Genomic DNA, 25,016 nt, shown 5'->3' with positions numbered 1-25,016 from the left:
AAAAGAAAAGAAATCCAAAGCATATTAACCTGTTCATGTCACATGCACTTGGGAGTACTAAGTTAAGTAACTCAGAGGGTGGTTAGAACTTGGATATACATAGTTTGTGGAGGCTTTTTTGGTGGGTTTTTGTTGTTTGTTTTCATCTTCCTGAAGTGCTGGGAATCAAACCTAGGTTTTCAGTCATGCTAGGCAAACACTGTCACTCTGAGCTCCAATCCCTATGTAAAAAAGTGACAAGGCAAAGGAAAAGAACTTTGAGTTTGTCAAAGCTTCTAATAACAAATTAAATATGTAAACAAACTAATGGAAAATTAGGTCTAGTTCATAAATTTTGTTGTGTAGGTTCTTTTGATAATCTCTTTGAGCACTCAGAATTTTGAGTTGTTGTGTTACTTAGAAAAAGGCAAATAGGTAAAAATTTATTTAGAATGATACAGGGAATCTTTAAAAACAAGGTAAAACAACTTTTCGATCATTTATAGAGAACAGCTATTGTTATGGCGAGAATGCAATAAATTACTGAGTTGATCCTAAAGCAAGAGGAACCATCTTTATTCACCAGCTGGCAAGCCAAGAGTTGTTTTTAGTGAGTTAACTTCTGTTTTTCCTGAAAGAGAGGAACATGACACCTATACAAATTTATAGCCTGCTTCTAGACAATGAAGGGGAGGAAAGACAGCTCTTCTTACATTGTTTTCCTCTTAGTTACCCTCAACTCAAATAATCTTTCTCACAGTGTCATTTTTTTGGGGGTGTCATATGGCGTTACCCTTCAAATGAATAACTACTTGTATAATTTAGTATGATTTATATATACTAGAACCATTGAGTAAATAAATGATTTGTTGGAGAACAGGATAATCACAGATGACTGATTGCAAAGAGGGAAAGATACCTTTACAATAGACGTATTTATTGTATACTATCTTAAAGCAAGTGAATTGATATCATTAATAATGGAACAAATTGATATAACACCAAGGAGTCACATCACCTATGTCCTATTCCTGTCAAAAAATGTTTAACCTTGAATCTAAATCATGAGTAATATAAATTATAGGACATGCTATAAAACAATTGGCATGAAAATTTAGAAAGACTGAGGACACATGACAATCAAATACATCATGTGATTGCATCCTGAGATTGAGAAAGAAAAAGCTAAAGGACATATATAGAAAAAAAAAAAAATGGTTTAGCAGTGTTACCAGAGGTTGAGAGTTGACTGTGGTACATATTGTGTTTCCTGGTCCTCGAGTATATGTCTTAAGATTAGACAATTCCCCCAGTGCTAAAAGTACACAATGAGGCAAAAATAGTGTTTAAAGCACAAGTTTATTATAAGGTAAGAGAAAGGAAGATACATTGTGGAAAACAGGAGGGGTGGGACAGATCAGCTAGGGGCTGAAATGCATCAGAATGATTAAGCTTTGACCTTTTGTTAGGATGGGGATGGGAAAGTAGAGTGGCAGTGCTTTGTGTAGTTGCTGCCTCTTTGGGGGAAGTCAGACACCTGTGCTGTGTTAAAATTGAGGGCACACATGTATGTACTTAGGTCACTTTACACTTGTAAGACTAGGACTAGTGCCACCATTATGTAATAGACAGCTGAATCTTGGAGCAGCTTGTAGACTCCTGCATAACCTTGGGAACATGATGTGGGACCCTAAAGTTACTAGCAATCGTGTTGGACCTCTTTTTTGGAATGTGGAAGAAGACTCATACCTCTGAGTCAGTTCCTGGCCAGGGGCTGGTTTTGCAGTCATTCCACTCTATTCCTAATCTAATCTCTAACTAATCTACCTATGCTAACAGTATTTGGATTCGCTCATCTTTCATTACTATAATGAAGTACCTGAGGCAGACAACTTTATAAAGAAAATAAGTTTATTTAGCTGAGTTTTACAGGTTCAAGGTCACGCTGCTGGCATGGACTCAGTTCTGATTAGGGCCCTTTCACCTGCATCACAGCATAGTGGATAGCAATGTGGGGAGCACCTTTGGGAGTGATCACATCACCAGGCAGGAAGGAAGCTGAGTCGGACCAAGCGTCCTCTTTTTATAACATCCTTCTTGGGAGAACTTCCACCATAAGAACCACCTTAATCCCTTCGCAGGCCAGGTCCCTACTAAGCCCCACCTCTTAAAAGGTTCACCACCAGTTTCAGCACCAAGCTTCCAAAGCATGGACCCTGGCAGTGGGGGCGGTGTCACACATCTAAACTATATTCCCATTAGCAGTAGTAAACAATATCTAAACCATAACAACAGTAGTTGAGTAATTTGTCCCTACAGATTTACCTCATCCACAGATTTCATATAAAATAGAATTGTACAATGGGCATCCTTAATTTGGCATATTATTTTCAAGGCTCTTCCATTTTGTAGCAGATATAAATTCTTTTTTTTAATGGCTTAATAATATTCTTTTGTATATGTATATAACACACTTTATATGTTCACCAGTGGAAACAATATATGTTGTTGTTTTGAACTTTTTTTAGTTGTCAGTGGACCTTTATTTATCTATTTATTTATTTATTTACTTATGGTGCTGAGAATCAAACCCAGTACCTCATACATGAGACAAGCACTCTTTCACTGAGCTACAACCCCAGCACTCAACATGTGTTTTCAATTTTCCTCAATATATATTTTTCTTGAAGTAGAATTTATAGGTTTATATGGTGATTCTATATTTATGTTTTTGGAGGACTGTCAATTCGTTTCCAAAGTAGCTACATCATTTTTACATTTCTACCAGTAATTCCTGTTTCCCTCATCCTCAATCAATGCTTGTTATTATGGGTTTTTAAATTTTTTTAATTTTTTTATTATAGAGATCCTCCTGAGTATGAAATGGTATCTTACTATGGTTTTGATTTTCATTTCCCTAATGGCTAGTATTGCTAAACATCTTATGATGTATTTATTTTCTATTAGTAATATCTTCTTTAGAGAAATGTCTACTATCATTTGCTCAATTTGAAATTTGGCATTTGTCCTTTTAGGTTAAATTGTAAGAGTTCTTCATTTGTCTTTTTACTTCTTGGTAGTGTCCTTTGAAGCACAGATTTTTAATTTTGATGAAGTCCACTTTATTTGATTTATTCTTTGGGTTTTTAGTGTCCAATTTAAGAAATTATTGGTCATGAAGATTTGTACAAGTCTTAATACTGAGAGTTCTATAACTTTATCTTCTGTGTATTTATGGTTTTGGTCTATGATGAATTTATTTCTATATGATATGAGGAAGGGGTCTATCTTCATTATTTTGCATGTAAATATGCAAATGTTTCAGCATTTTTTTAAAGTATTCTTTCTCATTGAACTACTTTGGTACTCGTCAAATAAATAATATATGTATGGATTAATTTTTGGACTCAGTACTTTTCATTGATCTATATTTCAATTATTAGGGCAGTAACATCTAGTCTTGATTATTGCATTTTCCTTTTAAGTTTAGAAATCCAGAAATACTAATTCTCCATTTAATTCTTCTTTTTCAATATTTTCCCTTTTTTCTATTCCAGGACCCTTACATTTCCATATGAATTTCAGAATTATTTTATTAGTGAACTTTCTGTCACTGTGACAGAATACCTGGGACAAGAAAGATTTATTTTTGGATCACGGAGGTTTCAGTCTTTGGTCATTTGCCCCTGGCACTTTGGGCCTGTGGTAAAAAACAGAATATCATGGCAGGGAGCACATGGTGGAAAAGACTGCTCACCTCATGGAGACCAGGAAGCAACATAAAAATGATGATGGAAAGGGCCTCAATATCCCCTTTGATCGAGTTTTTGCTTTTTGTTTTTGTTTTTTTGCCCATCTCCTAAAATTTCTGCCACATCCTAGTAGTACCACAGGGTGGAAAACAAGCCTTCAGCATATGGTATTTTGGAGACATTTAAATCATAACAATTAATTTGTGAAGTTCTACAAAAATGTTAGCTGGCATTTTTTATTTTTGGCATATTTTATTGGGATTGTATTTCATCCCTTGATTAAATTTGCAGAGTATTGCCATTCAGCAATAAGATTTTTCTGTGTACAAACACAGTGTTTATTTTCTCTTTCTTTGGGTCATCTTTATCTTTTATAATTTTCAGTATATAAGTCTTTCACTTATTTCTGCAAGTATTCTGTTTTGGTGCTATTATAAAAGTGATTATTAATTTCATTTTGGAATTATTTGGTGGTATTGTATACAATAAAATTTTTGTATATTGATATGGTATTCTGTGACTTGGAAACTTGATTATGAGCTGGAATTTATTTTTTGGTGTATAGGATTCCTTTGAATTTCATGCATACAAGAGTTTACTCTCTATAGAGAAATAAATTGTCTTGCTTCCTTCTTTTCCAATCTGGATGTCTTGTATTTGTTTTTTCTTACCCAATTGCCCTGGCTAAAACACTGCAGTACAATTTTAAGTAGACCTGTTAAGCATTTTTATCCTTGTCTTAGCCATAATCTTAGAGGCTAGTCTTTTGGTCTTTCACTATTATTCTGTGTTACCTTTGGATTTTTTCATAAATGATTTTTATTATATTGAAGAAGTTTTCTTATATTTCTAGTTTGTTTTATATTTTTACCAGGAAAAGTTACTGTATCTTGTTAAATGCTTTTTCTACACTTAAGATTATGTGGGTTTTGTCTTATGTTGTGTTAATCTGTGGGTACGTTAATTGATTATTAGTTTTTAAAAAGTTTTTTTTTTTAAATATTGATGGATCCTTTTTTAATTCATTTATTTATATGCAATGTTGAGTATAGAACCCAGTTACCTCATACATGCTAGGCAAGCACTCTACTACTGAGCCACAACTGCAGTCCCAATTGATTAGTTTTTATATGGTGAACCAACCTCACATTCTTGGTATAAATCCCTTTTGGTCATAGTGTATAATTCTTTCTATGTGTTGCTGCATTCTGTTAGACAGAAAACTTCATCAAAATACTGTCAATCAATAGTTTTCTATTGATTTGATAATTTATGCCTTCTTATGTTGGTGTCAAGATAATATTAGTCCTGTAGAATACATTATAAATGTTCATTCTTTTTACTAAACAGGTTGTGCATTATTAGAATTAATTCTTTAAATATCTGTTATTGGGCTTTTTGTGTGTTTTGAGGTTTCTGTTTATTTAACTCAGTTTCTTATTTTCTATATAGGTTATTCAGAATTTTTTATTACTTCTTGAGTTGATTTGGTAGTTTATAATTTTCAAGGAATTTAACCTAAGTTATCTAATTTATTGACGTAGTTTCTGATGATCTTTTTTTAATAGTAGTTTATGATAATCTTTTATGTGTCTTTTGGACCATAGGTGATATCTCCTCTTACTCTTCCCTCTTTTCAGCAAATTGAGTATTCTTTGGTTTTTATCTAGCTTAGTCTTGCTAAAGGCCCAGTGTGTGTCTGTGTGTATTAGCTTTTCAGAGAATCACTTCTTGTTTTTTAATTTGTATTTGTTTCTGTTCTGACCTTTTACTTATTTACTTTTGTTGCTTGTTTTAAAGATTAGGTTATTTATTTGATTTTTTTTTTCATCTAAATGTTAATAGTTGTTTTCTCTAAGCACTGCCTTAGCTGCATCTCATATATTTTGGTATATTGTGGTTTTATTTTCATTCAACTACTCTTGTAATGTTATCTTTGACCCTTTAAATGTTCAGGATGTGTTCCTTATTTCCATGTTTGTGAATTTTACATGCTTTCTTTTGTCTATTGGTATTGGATGTGTTAGCCTGTTGCTGTGACAAAATACCTGAGAAAATCATCTTAAAGGAGAAAAGATTTAGTTGGCCCTAGGTTTCAGAGGTTTTAGTTCATGATCAGTTGGTTCCATTGTTCTGGGCCTGTGGTAAGGTAGAACATGATGGTGTGGAGAATGTGATAGAGCAAACAGTTTACCTCATGCTAGTGGGTGTGGACAAGATATACCCTTAAAGTAGCGACCTACTTTCTCCAACTAAGCCCTACCTCCTAAAGTTTCCACCACTTTTCAGTAGTGCCACCAGCTGGGGACCAAACTTCCACACATGAGCCTTTGGGAGATATTTCAGTTCCGAAGCATAAGATTGAAGGACATATTTTGAATTCTTTTAAATTGATTGAGATGTGTTTTGAGACCTAACATTTCATCCTCTTCAAGAATTTGCATGTGCATTTGTGAAAAAAAAAATATTCTGTTGGTATTAGACAGAGTGATAAATATATATGTTTGATCTATTCAATTTATAGTGTTGTCCAAATATTCTTATCAATCTTTTGTCTAGTTTTTCTGTCCATTATTGAAAGAAAATTCAAGTCTCCAATTCTTAGTGTCAAATATTCTATTTCTCCCTTCAACTAATTTTTTTTTCATTTATGTTTGATCTTTGTTGAGATTTTATATATGTGTATATAATTTCTTCTTGATTAATTAAAACCTTTATCATTATCAAATGATTCCCTCAATTTCTAGTAGCAATTTTTGAGATAGAATCCTGTTTTGTATTGGTATAACCCATTCAGCTTTCTTTTATTATTGTTTTTATAACATGTCTTTTTTCCATCCTTTTTCTTTAAACCTATTAGAGTATTTGAAGTTAAAATGTCTTTTTTGACAGCAGTTAACCAAATCATTAATTTTTTAAGTACATTCTCCCTGTCTCTTCCTTTTACTGGAATTGTCTAATCTATTTACATTTAATGTAATTACTAATAAAGTAGGACCTACATCTGTCATTTTACTATTTTTGTTTTTTCCTGGTACACAAAGGTGCTTTACCAGTGAGCCATATCCCAAGCTCTTTTGTTTGTTTTATTTTGAGAAAAGAGTTTTAAAAATAAAGTTGAGACTGGCATCAAACATGTAAGCCTTCTGTCTCAACTTTTCAAGTTGCTAGGATTACAGGTACATACCACTGTACCTAGCTTTCTATTAGTTATATATGATTTCTCTATGCCTCCATAACTACTTTCTTTGAGTAAAAATAAATACTTTCTAGTATAATATTTTATTCCCCTTTTTTTGTTTGTTTGTTTAGTATATTCAGGGTTTTGTTTGTTTTTTGTGTTTTTTTGTGGGGCGGTGGTGGTGATTGCTCTGGGAAATGCAATTCATATCTTTATTAACAAAAATTGAGTTTGAATTAATACCAGCTTAATTTGAGTAGTATAGAAAAACTTTGTTCCTATAGGTATTATTCCTTTTCCCCTCCTTTGTGTTATTATTGTCATCCATGTTACATCTTTATAAACATTATACGTTCACCAAGACAGATTCACAATTATTGTTTTATGCATTTACTTGCTAAATTAGATAGGAAAAGTTAGAAACAAAAAGTAAACGTAATTTTAACACCAGAAAAATACATTTTTTTACTTCTTTTTTTTTTAATTTTTTATTGTTGGTTGTTCAAAACATTACAAATTTCTTGACATATCATATTCCACACTTTGATTCAAGTGGGTTATGAACTCCCACCTTCACCCCATACACAGATTGCAGAATCACATCAGTTACACATCCATTGATTTACATATTGCCATACTAGTGTCTGTTGTGCTCCGCTGCCTTTCCCATCCTCCACCATCCCCCCTCCTCACCTCTCCCCTCCCCTCCCCTCCTCTCTCTCTACCCCCTCCACTGTATAACCCTGAGGGTCTCCTTCCATTTCCATGCAATTTCCCTTCTCNACCAGCAATGTACAAGTGTACCCTTTTCCCTATTTTTTTACTTCTTATTTTTATTTTATTTTTATTTTTTTGTGGTTCATATTCTTTATTTCTTTTTTTAATTTGTTTTAATTAGTTACACATGACACTACAATGATCCAGAAAAATACATTTATACTGTAATTCACTGATGTAGTTACCTTACTTATGCTTCTTATTTCTCCTTGTGGAGTGAAGTTACTGTCTAGTATCTTATCATTAGGTTAGCTCGACTAGTGATGCATTTTCTGTTTCCTGGGAATGTCTTAATTTTCCTTGTTTTCTTAAACAATAGTTTTGTTGAATATATAATTATTAACAGTTATTAATAGTTAACAGTTTTTCTTATAGCGCCTGCAGCGTGAGTGATGAGAAAGAGAGATGGAGGGACTGAGAAATGAAGGCAAGAGGAAGAGAGAGAGGGGCAGAGGAGACAGAACGAGAGCACCAACGTTCAATGATATTCCAGCTAGAAATTTCAGTCATTTGTAACCTGATCTTTAAAGTAACCACACATTTCCACAAATCACCATGGTACAACATGGAGTGGACTACAAAATAATTTAATACAGGAGACACAGGAATCATTTCAAAGCCATCTTGCAGCTGGCTACCACACAAAGCTTGTTAAACTTTTTAAAGTATTTAACATTGAAAAATGAAAAGATAAGGCAAAATAAGTAAGTCTCTGTTTTTGAGGGCAGTAGATTCACTTCTATATGGCAGTGCTCGCTCTTTTCTAGCTAAATAAAATATTCCCTCAGTATCCACGGTGGATTGTTTCCTGGAGCACCCCATCAACACACACACACCCCATAATCTCTGGATACTCAGTCCCATATATAAAATGGTATACTATTTTTATATAATCTATGCGTGTTTTCCCATATTTATCTGACCTTTGTAAAAGTGAATTTAAAATCCCTTACCAAGATCTTGAGTTATCATTTGCTTATTTTAGTTAGGACAATTTGGACTAGTGATGTAGGATACTTACTGATTATTCAGCAGCTGATTAGCATTGTGTTTGTGTCTATCTCTCTTTTTTAATTTCACATGGGGGTTTGTTCTATATTGTAACATAAAAGGTACAAAGAAGAAGTAGGTGAATAGAACATAGTTTATAAACTTAGCCCTAAAGTATAACTCTAGTTAAATGATACAAGTTTATGTCTTCATTCCTTATTATGTCTTCATTCCTTTCTGGCAAATTTTATCCTTATCAATTAGCGAGGTGATAATAATGTTAGTCAATTAATGGCAGGACAGTTAACTAAAATATCTAAAAGCAAAGCCAATGTCTCTTTTAAACACATAATGGAAAGCAAAATTAGGTTTGAAAAAAGAGAAGAATGTTCATACAAGATTTCAAGATTCCTAAAGGTTTATGTATTTGGAATTCTTGTGTGCAACATGGAAACTTTTTATTTTGATGATTCACTTTAATTAAGGTATATATGATAATGCTAACTATTCTGGACCAAAAAGGATTAAATGGATTTACAAATTATATCGTTTCCCCAGTTATTCTTAGTTTTACTTACTTGTCATTTTATGATTTAAATAAAATATAATTAAAACTAAAAATAAATAAAATATAACTGCTTAATTTGCATCTTTTTGTTTCTCTTGTTCTTTCTACTATGATTTCTGATAGTAGGTAACATCTAATGAACTTTTAATATGCCAAATGCATAGTTTAGCATTTTACCTCCAATCTCTTGTGATCCTTACAGCATCCTGTAAGCAAGCATTTCTATAATTTGAGACAGGGTCTCACTGAGTTGCTTAGTGCCTCACTTTTGCTGGCTTTGAAATCACCATCCTCCTTCCTCAGCCTCTTGAGCTGCTGGAATTATAAGCATGCACCACCATGCCCAGCCTGTTATTTTATCTGAATGACTGGAGAAATTAAAACATGGAGAATATATATATATATGTATAAATACCCTGATCATAAAGATGGCTAAGATTGCAACCTGTAGCTATGGTTTTTATTCCAGTTTCCAAGAGCAAATAGTGGGGGTTTTTCCCATTCAAGTTCTAAATAAAGAATAAAAGTGAAGGATAAAATGTTACTTTCTCTATAGAACCAGTATCTCTTCTCTCAGATTTTTTTTTTAAATTCAAACTTCTTTGTTTCATTAGAGATAAAATATTTTTTATTATGTAGTATCTGAAATACAGATTTTTCAGAGTTTATTATGTAGTATCTCTAGCAGGTCTGAGAAAGTGCTCTGTGATCAGATTTATTGACATTTCTACAGAACCATAAATGGACACATATTGATTTAGGTCATGTTTTGCTACCAGATGTGATAGGGAGGCAGGATTGTGTATCTCCTCTCTTCAAAATAATAACATTTTAGAGTCATAGACCTATGGTGATAGATACTAGTTGGAGAACTCCCCTTCAGATCTCTTGGAAAAGTTTTTCTAATACTTAAATGAAACTAGGGAGAGTTGTGCGCTTCAGTCTTAGCCAAGGATCAGGAAAGGCCTATTCATACAATACTACTTTGCCTGGATAAGTGGTTAGGTATTTAAGGTTCAGAGAATTAGTATCTCTAGAAATAGGGACACTTAAGCAAATATATCCTTCCCATTTTACCAGTCACTCTACCTCTGAAGGCCAGTATATATAAAGGAATTGGAGTAAAACTAGCAGTATGTACAAAAAAGCCACCACCATTACCACTGTCAAACAAATCTCTATACTGCTGTTATACACTGTGTTTACAAATGCCCTATCATTATCACACAACTTATGTCACACTATCTATCTTTCAGTTGTTTTTGCCCATTATGCAAATTTCAGGCAGAATTATATACTACTGTTGAACTTCTTTATAGTGGGTATCTTATCAAATGATATTTATAGAATTAAGGATTAAGAACCTCAACAATTCTGTCATTTTATAGGGAATCATAGGAGATGCATGCTGAAGTATCTATGAATGAAATGTCCTAATTCCATAGAGTCCCTTCAGTGTCTCTCCACATTAATAACAGGAAAAAGAAATGAAATGTAATGAATATTAACAATTCTTGAAGCTTTATGGAAGCTTTGTCATCATACTATTCAATTTTTTGTGATCAACATTTTTCTATGTAAAAAGTTTAAAAATTCTTGAAAAAATTTAGGGTACAGAAATACATATTTAACAAATTTGAAAAACTCAATACAGAGTTTTTTAAATGTTAATGCATGTACTCTGTATATTAAATTAAAAATTGCTTGGTGGGCTGGTGATATAACTCAGTGGTAGAGCACTTGCCTAATGTGCATGAAAACCTGGATTCAACCTCAGTGCTACCAAAAATTAAAAGAGAGAGAGAGAGAGAAAGAATGCTTGGTTATTCATATACATAATTTATATTCACATACTAATTATTAATATCTAATATATTTAAATATTAAAATTCTGAAAATAAGTTCTGCTTATGTCTAATTGTCTATCTGTATTTTAGTTTGGTACAGAGAATGTTTATTTGCAAGAATTGAGAAAATATGATGTTTTGGGGGGATATGTTATCACGAAAATAAATGAGGCTTCTGTTTCTCAGTCCAGAAACCATTGGCAATTGAGAACTGTTGCTAAGACTTCTAATATCACTAATTTTGTAATAAAAATAAGTTTAAATGATGGTGGTTTACATTTCCCTTTTTTAGTGATTATTGTATTTATTTCTTCCCTAGATCTTCCTCAGAACTGTGATCCTAACATTCCCCTAGTTGCTCAGGAATTAATGAAAAAGATGATACGTCAGTTTGCAATTGAGTACATTTCAAAAAGTGGTAAAATTCAAGAGAATAGAAATGGTTCAATTGGACCAAGTCTCCTATGTAAAAGTATCCAAATGAATCAAGCAGAAAACTCCCTTCAGGAAGAGCAGGAAGGCCCCTTAGACCTCACTGTGAATCGAATGCAAGAACAAACTACTCAGCAAGGTAAGATTTTTGTGTGTGCACAGTATGTAATTTTATGTTTTAATATCCTTAAACATATACAAAAGTTTTTGTATTCATAGGGAAATTTATCTTAGAAGTAACATTATTTTAATTTGCCTCTGTAATATGGTCTAGAGAAAAAAGCAAATTTAGAATTTTGTGTTGCATTTTTAATTATTTATAAAAGAAAATTTGAATTGGTCTCATCTCTTTACAATGAAGTATATGGTAAGAAATTCACAATAAACAAACTAAAAGATCCGAGTAAAAAGTTGTTTATAAATTACCTTTAAAATGGGCTGTTCCATCTTTTGTATTTAGTTGAGAAATAAAAGAAATAGATGAATTATCTTTTAATTGTTTGTGATGTAACTAGAAAAAGAAGAAACTTAGTATATGTGACAAATATAATGTAATCATGTACTGAATTGTATAGGGACAGATTTTTCAGAAGGCTGAATGATGAAGGCCATATTAAACTCATATCTAACTGAGTTTAATTAAAGGAGAACCTTGAGTTAACAGAGGAAAGTCAGGAAGAGCCTTTTGAAGTGTGAGGGAATGTTATCAAATAAATACTTGTGTGGAGATGAGAGAACAAGTAGCTTTTGTTAATCTGGGCTAAAGATTATGTCTTGGAAGCGATAAAAACGTTAATATTAAATTTGATCATTGAAAGCAGTGGTGTTATTTCAGGACTGAAAGTACAGAAATCAGTATAGATATAGAAGGGATAGAGTTTTCAGTTTTTAAGTCAGATTAAAATTGAGAGGGACTGAAATATGGATATAATTTTCCCTTGTTTTGAAATATGGATTTAATTTTTCCTAATTTTAGGTTATATGAGTTTATTTGGAAATATTTGAGAAACATTAAGATAATAATTATGTTGTTAAGACAAAAGAAATGTCAAAGGTAACTATGATATAAGGCTTAACAAAAAATATATTGGTACATAGAATTTTGGGCATTGGAAAGCAGAGCATTTTTTAAATATTTATTTGCAATGCATGTTTTATACTCCTTTATATCACCTCCCCTTTTATGGAGGCATTTTAAAATTCTCAAGATGTGAGAACATAGAGTTGGGCTTATGACAGACTTGTGATTGAAATCTCAGCTATACTACTTAAATTCCTTTTACAAGTACTTACCTATCAGCGCTTTAATTTCTCACTTTTAATTTGCCTATGCTAACAATGAATTTGCTGGAGCAATGTGAGAAGTAAATAAAAATTAAACTCACAGATGGGCAACACTAATCTCTCCATATTCTCCACCTCCCATTCTTCACCACCACAGAAGAGAAGCCTTAGAAGTAACATGATAGTGAGCTGTAAATATTTGTATAGCTGTTACATTGAAGCAGGAGTGACCTTTTTCTACATGGTCCAGGAAGTAGAATTAGGAAAATTAGCTGTAAATTAGAGGGAAATATTTCAGGTGAATGAAAGGAAGATTATTTCTGAGGATTAGATATTTCTCAAAGAAGAAAAAGGACATGATTCCTTTATTACCTTGTCTTTGGAGGTATTCAGGAGCATTTGATAAGTGTTTAAAATAGGTGTTACATTTTAAAATTAAATTTTTAAAATTTTTAGTCCTCAGATTCTATTATTCTAATGAACATAACTGGTAAGACAGATCCAAGCATATACAGAAAATAACATAAAACGTTTAAACTATTGTCATATTCTAGGCAAAGTATACAGATATATGAATACAAATTGAAGTTGTAAAAGTAATGATAGTTATAAATCTAAAACTAGTCTTCTTGATACTTTAAATACTTGAGTAACTTCTTGATGTGATTTCCTTTTTCTTTAGGACAAAAATCATTTAGTGTGATTATTAGCATAGCGAACAAGGGGGTATAGTGACAGATGAAATGAAGGAAATAAGTGGGGACCGGATTATGAAGAAACCATAAAATATTGAAGATTTTGACTTTGCATGGGGGCCATGAAAAAATGCTTGACCATTTGGAGTGGAGAGTGACACGATCAGATTTTCTTTTATAAAACCATTTTGCCATGGTATGGATTAGTAGTTTCTCAGATGTGTATACTTGCATACAAAAAAGAAAAAGTGGACCTGCATACTTTCGATGAATGTGTATGTGTTTGTGTGTCTGTGTCTACTGATAAATTAGATGTACTGATGTTTCTACAAATTAAAACACTTTTAAGATTGAAATGAAGATGTTATAAACAAAATTTTTAATGTCTTGCTAATCGTTATGACTGACTGACTTACTACCTGTGTCTTATTGCATAATACATATTTCAGGATTCATTAGCAATGACAGAAAGTATAAATCCATATTTCAAGTAGATTCCTTAAGAATTGGAAGTTTTATTGGCTCTTTTTTACTGTTCTTAAGAGTTTGGTTAATACGGTTCTCATACAGGTAGTGACACCACTTCCTTTTCATTGTGGCCATTTGCTATTGCTTAACATTTTTCCAAAATGAATGATTATACCCTGGGAAAACTGGAATATGGACATTTACTCTTAATGTGCTTACAAATTCATTGTCATTCCAGACAAAATTCTAATAGGGTTTATTGTTAAATACGGCTTGTTGAACTTGAAATTTACAAGCAAAACTTAAAGAATAAAAAAAAAAAGTAAAATTGGCAAGGGACTTTCTCTAAACACATCAAGACTTAAATAATAATTAAAAAGGGGTGCTGTTAGCCAGGATACAAATCAATAAAACAGATTAATAAGCCTAGAAATTCCCCCAAACATTATTGGACTCTTAATACAACAAGACAGAGATGCCATTGTAAGTTACTGGGAAGGATATACTATTCATTAAACAGTTCTAGAGCAATTGGTTACTCACATATAGTGGGAGACGGGGAGATGGATCCCCACCTTATTCCACTAACAAAAATAATTCCAGCTTGGTTAAGGGGAGAGTGAAAAATAAAATGTGGGAAGAGTGAAAAATAAAACTAAGAGAGGAAAAATATTTATAATACTTTAATGAGCTCAAAACAGGAAAGAAGATGCAAGAATCACAATCCATGTATATTTGACTGTGCTGAAATTCAAAAATTAAAAGTGCTATAGAAGTCACTTAAGAGAATGAAATGTTAAGCTTTATCTATAACTGATTTTTAAAAAAAATTGGCAAGCATTCAATTTAAGAAAAAAAAAAAAAAACCTGAACCAATGGGAAAAATATGCAGACACAATTCTCAGGAGATATTAGAATAGACAACTAAGCAAAGAAAAAGGTGCTTGAAAGAATATTTTGCCCTCATTCCCAATATAGAATTTTTAAATTTTGTGGTAGAAGAGTATTTAAACCTCTGATTGACTACAAATCCTTGCCACAGAACCTTTGACTGCTTCATTACACTCATATCTGAAACAAACCCATTGTTTTCTGTTTCTTTCATCTGCAACAACATTTTGTTACCAATATTTACAGTAGTATATCTACCTGGGCACCACAGGATACTTGAGAGGCTGAGGCATTAGTATCACAAGTTCAAGGCCCAGTCTGGGCAACTTAGTAAGACCCTGTCTCATAATAAAAAGGACAGTCGGGCTTGACATGTAGTTCAGTGGTAGAGTGCTTGCCTAGCATGTGAAAAATAAATCCCCAGTACTGTCATAGAGAGAGACTTTTAAAAAAGAACAAAAAAAGATTTTATTTCCAAGACTTTTCTTTTCCATGCTAGCACTTTGGAAAATGTCTCATATCCTAAACTCCAGGATCCAGTTCCTTCCTACCTGTCTAGTCCCATCGTGTGTGCTTGTGTGCGTATGTGGTGTGTGTGTGTGTGTGTGTGTGTGTGTGTGTGTGTGTCTCTATGTCTCTGTTTAGTCTTTGTACTGGCTTTTTCTCAGTTTCTTGAGTAAGTCCTACCCTCTCATTACCACATGTTGGTACCTAACTGCAAAAAGAAAAGAAATGTAATCTTTCCAGTGTGTATAAATTGGATTTTTCTTTTTTCTTTTGCAAAGAACATCATTACAAAAAGGCATGTCCTTTAATAAATTCTCAAGGCTCATAAAATGTTACTTGATTAAGTAAACTAGGTATATAAAGCAAAAAAGAAGATAAATTAATGTCTTTTGTACCCATTCCATTTTTTCCCAGAAAATTTGTATAATTTAATATAAAATTGGCTACTAACCACAGGTTCACAAGTGAGAATCCACTGTTTTCTGCTTTTCCTTTATAGTTTCATGTGGTCTTTCCCCAAGGAGATAACTTTCATATTTACCTTAATATGACTTTAAGTTATAAGTATGCCACATGGTATTCTCTAGTTGATGAATAAAGAAAAGCTGCTATTTTGTCACATTTTTTCTTCTATTAATTTTAACTGATATATAAAAGCAAAAATTGTACATATTAATGGAGTGTCGTGCTTGTTTGGCTTGTTGCTTTTCATCATTTTTATCTTGGCTAGACCATGACTTTAACAATGAGAGAATGATAAATTCCAATACATAAAAAATGAGAAGCTTGGGTACAACACAGAAGAAACTATCATTAGAAAAATCAAAAGACAATGGCAGCATGTGAAAAATCTGTTTTCAATTTATATTATAAAATGAAAGACCAATAGCCTTAATATTAAGAGTTCCAAAACACTGAATAGTAAAAATCAACAACTTGACAAAAAAATGGTCATAATTATAGTTTAGTTCATTTAACAAGAAAATCTAAAAGCCTTTAAACATAGGTAAGTAGACTAATTATCCTCTTATGTGGTTCACCTCTATCAAACTGATATCAAGTTTAAAAATACTCTAATCAGGCTGTTTTAAAAAACAGACATTCTCATGCATTACTAGTGAGAATATAAACTGATACATCTCTTATGAGGGCAATGTTTTACCCTTTGTTCCAGCAATTGTATTTCATACAGTCAAGCCAATAATTAATTATACCTGTACCACAAATATGACATGATATACCTTAAGATTTTTCACTGAGACATTATAAATTTATAATAGCAAATTATTAGACATAATACAAATATCTACCAGTACTGGACTAGTTATCATACACCCACACAATGGAAGACATCTGAAAAAGGGGGTGAGGATGATCTCTTTAAAGTGATAGTTTCAGGTTTTGAGAGTGTAATAAATGTATCTTATTGCAAGCATCAAGTTAGGATTATGATGTTAGTAATACTACACACTTAGAAAAGAAGTATAGAGGTACATCAAGAGACTTTACCTAGGAAATTAAATGTATATACATTCTCAGTGAAATTATATTTTAAGAGCAAGAAATACTTTAAAAGGAAGTTTAGAATTTCATTTTAGTAATATTAGTAATGATGTTGCCATCATTTTTTTAAATATATGAGATAAATCAAGTAGGTAATAACATTAACATGGATAATATCATGTGGATTAAAAATGTCAGTACAAACCACAAATCTTTTTTTTTTCTTAAAAAAAAAAAATACACATTTCCTAGTCTGACCACAGCAATATAGCCTCAAGCAATGAAAATTTACTGACATTGACCCTACTCTTGGAATGTGGTCTCTAAATACAATTTCCTGTTAAAAGGAAGGAAGCAGGCTTCTTAGAGTCCAAAGTTTGGACCAAAAAATATACAAGATAAGACCCAAATATCTTAGGACAGCAAGTGAGGATGCTCAAAAACTAATATGTTGAAAGAAAGCAGGAGCCAGTGTTATGAGTTCCTCCTTGGTCAAATGAGAAGATTTGACCCTCAGGAGTATCCTCTAAAGTCAGTAGTCTGTAATAGAGACACATAGCACACCAATTCCGTACTTTGAAAATAAGCAATTAAATGAAAGAGTTAAATATTTATCTTGCCTTTCTTTTACAAATTGTATTTCAGAAAGATTCATAAAGAGTCTCAGGTAATAAATATGAAAGTCATAATAAACTTAAAGTATTACTTTTTGTGAGTCCTAATGAGTTTAATTGAATCAAACAACATCAGAACACAAAACTGACTTAGAAAGTTTATTTTGAGAACTTTGCAATGCATGGGTCAGACCGTGGCAATCATAATCCACTGACCACTTGAGTATCACTGAATATATCTCTATGTACCTCACAAAATGTCACTTCACCTGTGAAGTACTCCTACCAATATTTTGAGCTTAGACCTTTGCAGTTCTTTTAGGTTGCTGGTTCTCAAGCACAGTTCAGGAATTCGTAGGAATCCCTGAAACTCTTCCAGGGGTTATGTTAGGTGAAATTTAATGATAATTATTTGTCCTTTTCACTCTCATTAAGCATCAGATGTGTGATAGCTTAACTTTATTGAATGGAGAAACAGATATAAGAATCCAACTGTGTTCTATTAAGTTAGACGTGAAAAGATTTTTTCAAAACTGTAAAAAAATGCAGTTCTCAGTTTTCATAAATGTTTTTTATTAACATTTGTCAGATTGTTTTTGTTATCTGTTAATATTTTTTAATGTTTCTGCTTAATTTGATATGGTAAATATCAGTAGAAATAATCCACATAAGTAAAAGCTTTTTGAGGTCTGTAGTATTTTTTTAAGTTGTTGATAGACCTTTAGTTTATTTATTTATTTTTATGGGGTGCTGAGAATTGAACCCAGTGCCTCATAATGCTAGGCAGATGCTCTACCACGGAGCTACAATTCCGGCCCCGAGTTCTGTAGTATTTTAAGAGTGAAAAAGGATCATAAGATTCAAAACTTCAAGAACTGTTTGCCTTAGAGCTAATTCCAAGTTTATCAGAATTATGTGGAGATTAAAAAATAATGTAAATGACACCACAGAAAAGAAAATAATCCATAATGTAATATGTTCCAATAAAACTCATTATTTTAAAAAGTCAATGTCATGTTGAAAGGTAAAATAAAAGAATATGTTAGGAATATCAGATTTCTAGACTCTTGCATTGCACATGTATGTGTTATTTAATGAAAACTTCTGCAGCATGGTTTGAGAGTAAGGTAATTAGTTCATTGTGGGGAATACTGATTTCTAGACGTATGGGAACATCCAGCCAGAAATTCAGGAGAGAGGTTTGAAGCACCAACTCTGAAGACTGCATTTTAGTATTATTTATTGCTAGATTAAAATTTTTTATTCAAGCAGTGGCACATTACATGCTTTTAATTCCAGTGACTTAGGAGGCTGAGGCAGGAGGATCACAAGTTCAAGGCCAGTTCAGCAGTTTCATGAGGTCCTAAGCAACTTAATGAGACCCTGTCTCAAAATCAGAAATGGCTGAGAATGTGGCTCAGTGGTAGAGTGCCCCTAGGTTCATTCCCCAGTACCAAAAACAAAAAACAACTAGTATCATTATTTTTAAAACTGGGGGAAAGCTGCTCTATAATTAAGAACATGAAAATCAGATATAACAGATATTATTTTATTTTGATCCTTATGGAACATATCAATTAAAAAGACATTTTAACCCATTAGAAGAAAATTCAATATAAACCAGATGTTAGACAATAGCAATACCTGTTGTAGAAAATCTAGAAAACAAAGTGAAGACAATAACAGTTACCTTGTATTCATCCATTCATAAGTGTCTGTAGTTACTCATCTTTTCAACCTTTCCCAGTCATTTTCTGGAGAGCATCCACATGTGCAGGCACACACTCCTCCCAGTAGTCACCTGATAGGACCTATACTAGATAATCCTCTGTAAACTGTTTTTTTCCCCCCATATTTCTAAATATCCTCATGTCACTGAGTATTATTCTACAAAATAATTTAATACTTAAATTGATATATTTAGCTGAACAGTATTCTATTGTTTGGGTCATTCATACGTAATTCTGTGTCTTTGATGTATAAGTAAATGTGCTTGAGCTAAGATTTTGTACTCAATCTTAATTTTTACCTCAGAGTTTCCCAGAAATGAAATTGCTAGACCAAAGAGCATACTGTTAGAAGTCAAGAATAGTAAGGTAGTGACCAGAAGGTAATTTCAGAAGGCTTCTAGGTTGATGGCAGGAAATGTAGGTGCTGTTTACATAGGAATGTTCAGTTTGTGAAAATTCATTAAACTATGTACTTAGGTTTACTTTTTTATTTAGGTTTACTTTTGATTATGGATGTAATATTTCAATTTTCAAGTTTTTTAAAAGTCGTGATTGATCTATGGATGAACATGAAAAGGACTAACATGGGTGGCAAAAAATTCAAGTTTTCCACAATATTGTAATAAGAATACAATCCATGTTTTAAATAAAATATTTGGCTAAGACTTTAACAGAGAATTAAGTAATATAATGTAAAGGATAAAAAATATAATATGTTTTTAACTATATTTCATTGGCATTGACTTAAAACTTTAACCTTTGAAGCCTTGATTTGGTTCAGTGCTTGCTAGACATGCTAAAAAGAAAAGAACTACTGTAATGAAATTTTAAAATGACATTTGGTGAAATGTTAAAACTTTGTGTTAATTTTACCAGTAGCACTTTCTTAATTAAATTTAGTATTATAAAAAGTTATATCTTAAATTCACTATATTGTTTCATCATTATCAATAAATAAATGGATGAATAATTTTTTAGGGTTTTTAACTGCATATGCACAGAGTAAAACAGATTGGGCAAAAATATACAACCTCTTTCCTTTTTTAAAAAAAAAAACAACTCTTGGCTTATAGAGGGAGGGAAATGAAAGAAGGAAAAAAAATGCTATGGTTTGATTGATAATGAGACTCTTACATTCTGTTGTTTCTCTTGTAGCTGAAACATCAGTTAAGACTAGAAATGATAAAAACAATTTTAAATCAGAACTTGTAAAAGCATTCCCTTGAGTATATCCACCATGGTTTTGTTGTCCTTAATAAATTGGGTAAGGATCCATTAATATATATTCATTATTGGAAACTTTTGTGAAAACTTGGTTTGTAGACACACACGTTTATTGCATACAGGTACAAGTGGATGCAGGTATGCTTGGACACATTCACATACATAAATATTTAAGAGCTTTGTCAATCAAAGATCACCAGTGCTACCTTTTGTGTACTTAAGTGATTCTACATTTTATTTTATTATTTATTTTATTCTACATGTTTACATTTCTTGAAGTTTTATATTATATCTTTTAAAAATATAATAGCATTTTTTCAGTTTCTCATATTTTATTAATTCCCTTTATTACCTTAACAGCTTGTTACCTTTAATAAGCAAGTTAAACTATATACTTTTTTGCAACTTTTTAAAAATTTATAATATTGAAATGTTGTATCTTTATATACAATAATTTTCATGTCAGATACAAGATAGATAAACTAGAAGAATGTGAGCATTTTAAGAGTTTTCAATCCCTACTAGTAATATTTGATAGTCCAAGTTTATTCTATCCTTAACAACATACTTTGTTTTTTAAAAATATTGTACAGGTTAGAAGTTTAGTTAATGCAGACTATAGAATATGAATACTTGAATTAAGCCTTCTTTTAATTGGTTTGCCATTAAAATGTACAAATTAATAAAACCTATTTATGTCATTGGGTTGTTGTAGGAACGAAAGTTAAAACATGCAGCATTCTTGATATAGTGCTTTGCATGCTTTATACTGAAGTATTATATTTTTATATACATTAGATTTTATATAAGTTACTAATTCCTAGCAATCAAATGGAAATGAATGAAGAACAATTGAAACCTGTGTTTTTCTTATTGTACTTTCTAGGAGAGACTATGGTTTTAATTGTTCATTTTATATATGTATATATGTGTGTGTGTGTGTGTGTATATATATATATATATATATATATATATATATATATATATATATATTGATTGCTAGGGACTAAAAGTATCTGAAGATCCATTTAAGGAAGTAGATAAGAAGTGTTCAGAGAGGTTATAATGGAAAAAGCATTAGATATTTAATAGACATAATTTTGTGCCAACAGTGGTAAATATTAAGCAATAATTGTGATAAAAGTTTCATTGCTAATGATTATTTTAGCATTTCTATGGAATTTTATTTGAAATGTTCCCTTGTTTGGTCAACATAAAATATATGTGATATTTTCTCTTTATTACTGTTCATAAATGAATATTCAGTATTCTATTAATATTCATGTGTCAAACCTTACTGATATTTATACACATAATATTGATGATAGATAATGTGGCTTGTTTTAACTCATGATGATAGTCAGGTATTTACTAAGTTTCATGGTTTGTCTTGAGTAGTAACTGGAGACCAATAATATTGTGAGACAGTAAATTAGTAATAACATTTTAATACAGTTGATGTTTATCTTTTTTGAAGTAAACAACATTAATCTAGAAATTTTAAGAAAAAATTCTTAATATAATTAGAATCTAAAAAAATTGGAAATTGATGATTAAAAGCCTCTTTTACTTAATGAAGTGTCCTGTAAAGTTAACACTTTTTCTCCCAGGTAGATAGATACCAATCTTTGGAATTGCTGTCATTTTTTGACTAGCCGAGAAAAGTTTATTTACTTTAAGACGTTTGTTAGTAAATAAAATTCTGCTATATACAGTGCTATCTGCTAGTTAACTTGTGTTGCAGAATTGAGTAAAGCATCGATGAGTCAGTTATTAAGTGTTTATTGAGTTACTACTATTCCCAGGCCCTTGCTTAGCATTTGACTGTTATGAGAAAATGATTCAGTTATTTCTACCTAATTAAATATAAGTTTTGAGTCTAAACATAGTTACTAACTCCCAATAGCACTATTGGACTTACAGTGCTAAACTATGCAAATTATACTAAGTATAGAATAGATGGATACATAGGATGCTTGAGATTGTGAAAGAAAACTAGGGAGGAATTGAAAATCACCTTTGAGGATATGATGCTGAAAGATGTGTGTTTTAGCCAGGCCAGTGGAGCATAGAGCATAACTTTGAAGAGTGCATAAAAGACTCAGAAAGCAGTGAAAAAGGATGATGTCTTTGGAGGAGTGGGAAGCAATTCTGTATTACGAGAGTTCTGTATTAGTAGTTGCCCTCTTTGGAATAGATTCTTTATCAGAAATTTGCATGAAAATACAGAGAGAGAACAGTTAATAAACTTTAACCCCCACCCCCAAAAAAACAGCCAAATGTTGAAACTCAAATTACTTAATTTGGCACTGGTTTCAATTTTTCAAACACCAGTCCATTTTTAAAGTTATATCTGATTACTGTCAGACATATATATACAATTACCTGGCCTTGCTGAAATATTACATTGGCTTGTCTTTTAATTCTGAATACTTTTTAGTAGCATTTGATCAGAAGTAAGTATATTGAGATACTGAATGCCCAGTTTGAAACTAAGAAATAAAATGTGTTTTTTTAGTTAGGAAAAACCTAATGAAAAATATATTTTTCAAACCAACTGAAAAGTATAACATAATAGTCATATGCCTGTTGCCTAGAATTAATAAATCTGTTAATCATATGTAATTATACACACACATATATATATAATATTTTAGTTGTAGATGGATACAATATCTTTATTTTTATGTGGTGCTGAGGATTGAACCCAGTGCCTTACACATGCAGAGCAAGTACTCTACCACTGAGCTACAACCCCAGCCCCTCATATGTACTTCTGATTTGTTCACCCTTCAAGAACTAAGCATTTCTAGAAATACAGTTATGATCTCTTTATATCCTTTCACTTATCCATGGAAGCAATCACTCATACTACCTATCTATGCATCCATAAATTAATTTTGTGTGCTTTAAAAATTCACATAAATAGCATGCACTTTTCTTCCTTAATCCTGAAATTTGTAAATATCTACTGTATTTCAAAATGTTCATGCTTCATTATATAGCACTTTCATTTCTAGATATATATCTAATATATGATAAATTTTTATAATATGAAAACTCTCAGAAGAATGTCCATTTCATCATTGTTCATGACAGTGAAAAATTAAAACAACTCAGATACTTGCCAACAGGTGAATGGGAAACAAATTGCAATAAAAGAAGACAGATTACAGTGGTGGGAATGAATTAGTTACCCTCTGCCTTTTGTTTATGTCACCTTATAAGAGCATAGTAAGTGCTTAGTGTTTTGTCCATGGAGTTAAGTCTCAATAGTTTGGGGGGAAAATTTATATATATATAAATTTATAATATATATATATTATATATATAACATATGTATATATATTATAATATATATGAGCGAGACACACACACAAAGAAAAAAACCAATGTACATATGATGTGGTATCTACATTGTAAAGGTATGATGCTGACAGATGTAATCACCAGTCAGATTGTCAATCATCGGCAGGAGCAAGAAAATACTTTTGGCCCCCATTGCTGATCTTTCTTATTTTCCATTCTTCTTCCCAAAAATGTCTTTCTCCTTCCCTTAGGATTTTTACTTTTCTAATTAAGAAGCCCTAGGGGGAACTTCTTAATTTTTTTCAGCTCTTAAGCTTGCAGGCTTGAAAGTAGAAAAAGGAAACATGACATTGACAACATGCTTTCATATTAAGTGATATACTGCTAAAAAAAAAAAGTGATTTTTTTATAGATTACTAAAATTTATCTAAAAATCCTTAATGTACATTAAAACTATTTATTTACATATTTACATATCTTGTGTTTACTCTGAAAATTTTATTGTGAATTTTAATGTGACTATTTTTTTGATGATACTAGATACAGACAATATATTGCTTTATTGTCAAATATCTTTAGAACAAAACTTTTAACGTGGGCAGCCTAAATATGGAGAAGGGGCTGTGGAAAAAAGATGAAAGCATTGCTCACCAGGTACATAATTTAGACTTCCTAGGGAAAGCATAACAAGGCTTATGTCTGGCTTATCCAGATTAAAATGAGCTTTAACCAGGGCTGTGTGTGGTAGTGGTTCAGAAAGAATAAGAAATTTTTATTATATTAGCTAGAAAGCTAAAACCTAACTTTTCCATAGTTTGCATGTAGAAGAGAAAGAAGGGGTTCCCTGTACCTCTTTCATTATTTCTATTTTGGGAAATAATTAGATTTTAATTGAGTGCATCAAAAGTATAGAAGAGTTTAGAACTGGGGAAATTTTGTTAATTTATTATGAAATTTTAACTATTAATTAGACGTAGAATAAGTTTATTTTATATGCTTTAAGTTGTACATAAAACATGAACAAAATCGAAGTTAATAAATACAAATATGGGTGAGGCAGTAATAGTTTTTGAAAAAGATATTCTCACAAGTCTTTTAAATAGTCAAATTTTAACTGCTAAAGAACAAAAGAAATGATGAAATATAGAGAAGACAACTTTTCTTCTTTTAGTAGGTTCTAGAACTATTAATGTATAATGATTAAGATTTCTTACCTTGAGGAATTTAGTGTCATAGGAAAGAAAAATACATAATAAGAACATGAT

At 31.6% G+C, this 25,016-nt stretch overlaps 1 protein-coding gene across 10 annotated transcripts in view; it reads left to right on the top strand.

The window, feature by feature from the left end:
- The window catches only part of Lcorl (ligand dependent nuclear receptor corepressor like), a 123,396-nt gene that overhangs the window by 60,126 nt on the left and 38,254 nt on the right, over positions 1-25,016 (top strand). For all 10 annotated transcript variants that reach the window (XR_007341033.1, XM_048784256.1, XM_048784258.1 and 7 more), the window contains one exon: positions 11,414-11,665. Coding sequence is in view for 8 of the 10 variants with exons in the window: in XM_048784256.1 (XP_048640213.1) it covers positions 11,414-11,665 (252 nt within the window). In the remaining 2 variants the exon portion in view is untranslated. The remainder of the gene's footprint in view (positions 1-11,413; positions 11,666-25,016) is intronic.

This window comes from Marmota marmota, unplaced genomic scaffold (genome assembly GCF_001458135.2).
Source record: "Marmota marmota marmota unplaced genomic scaffold, marMar, whole genome shotgun sequence".
NCBI classification, from domain to species: domain Eukaryota; kingdom Metazoa; phylum Chordata; class Mammalia; order Rodentia; family Sciuridae; genus Marmota; species Marmota marmota.
This window is presented reverse-complemented; position numbering and strand designations above follow the sequence as displayed.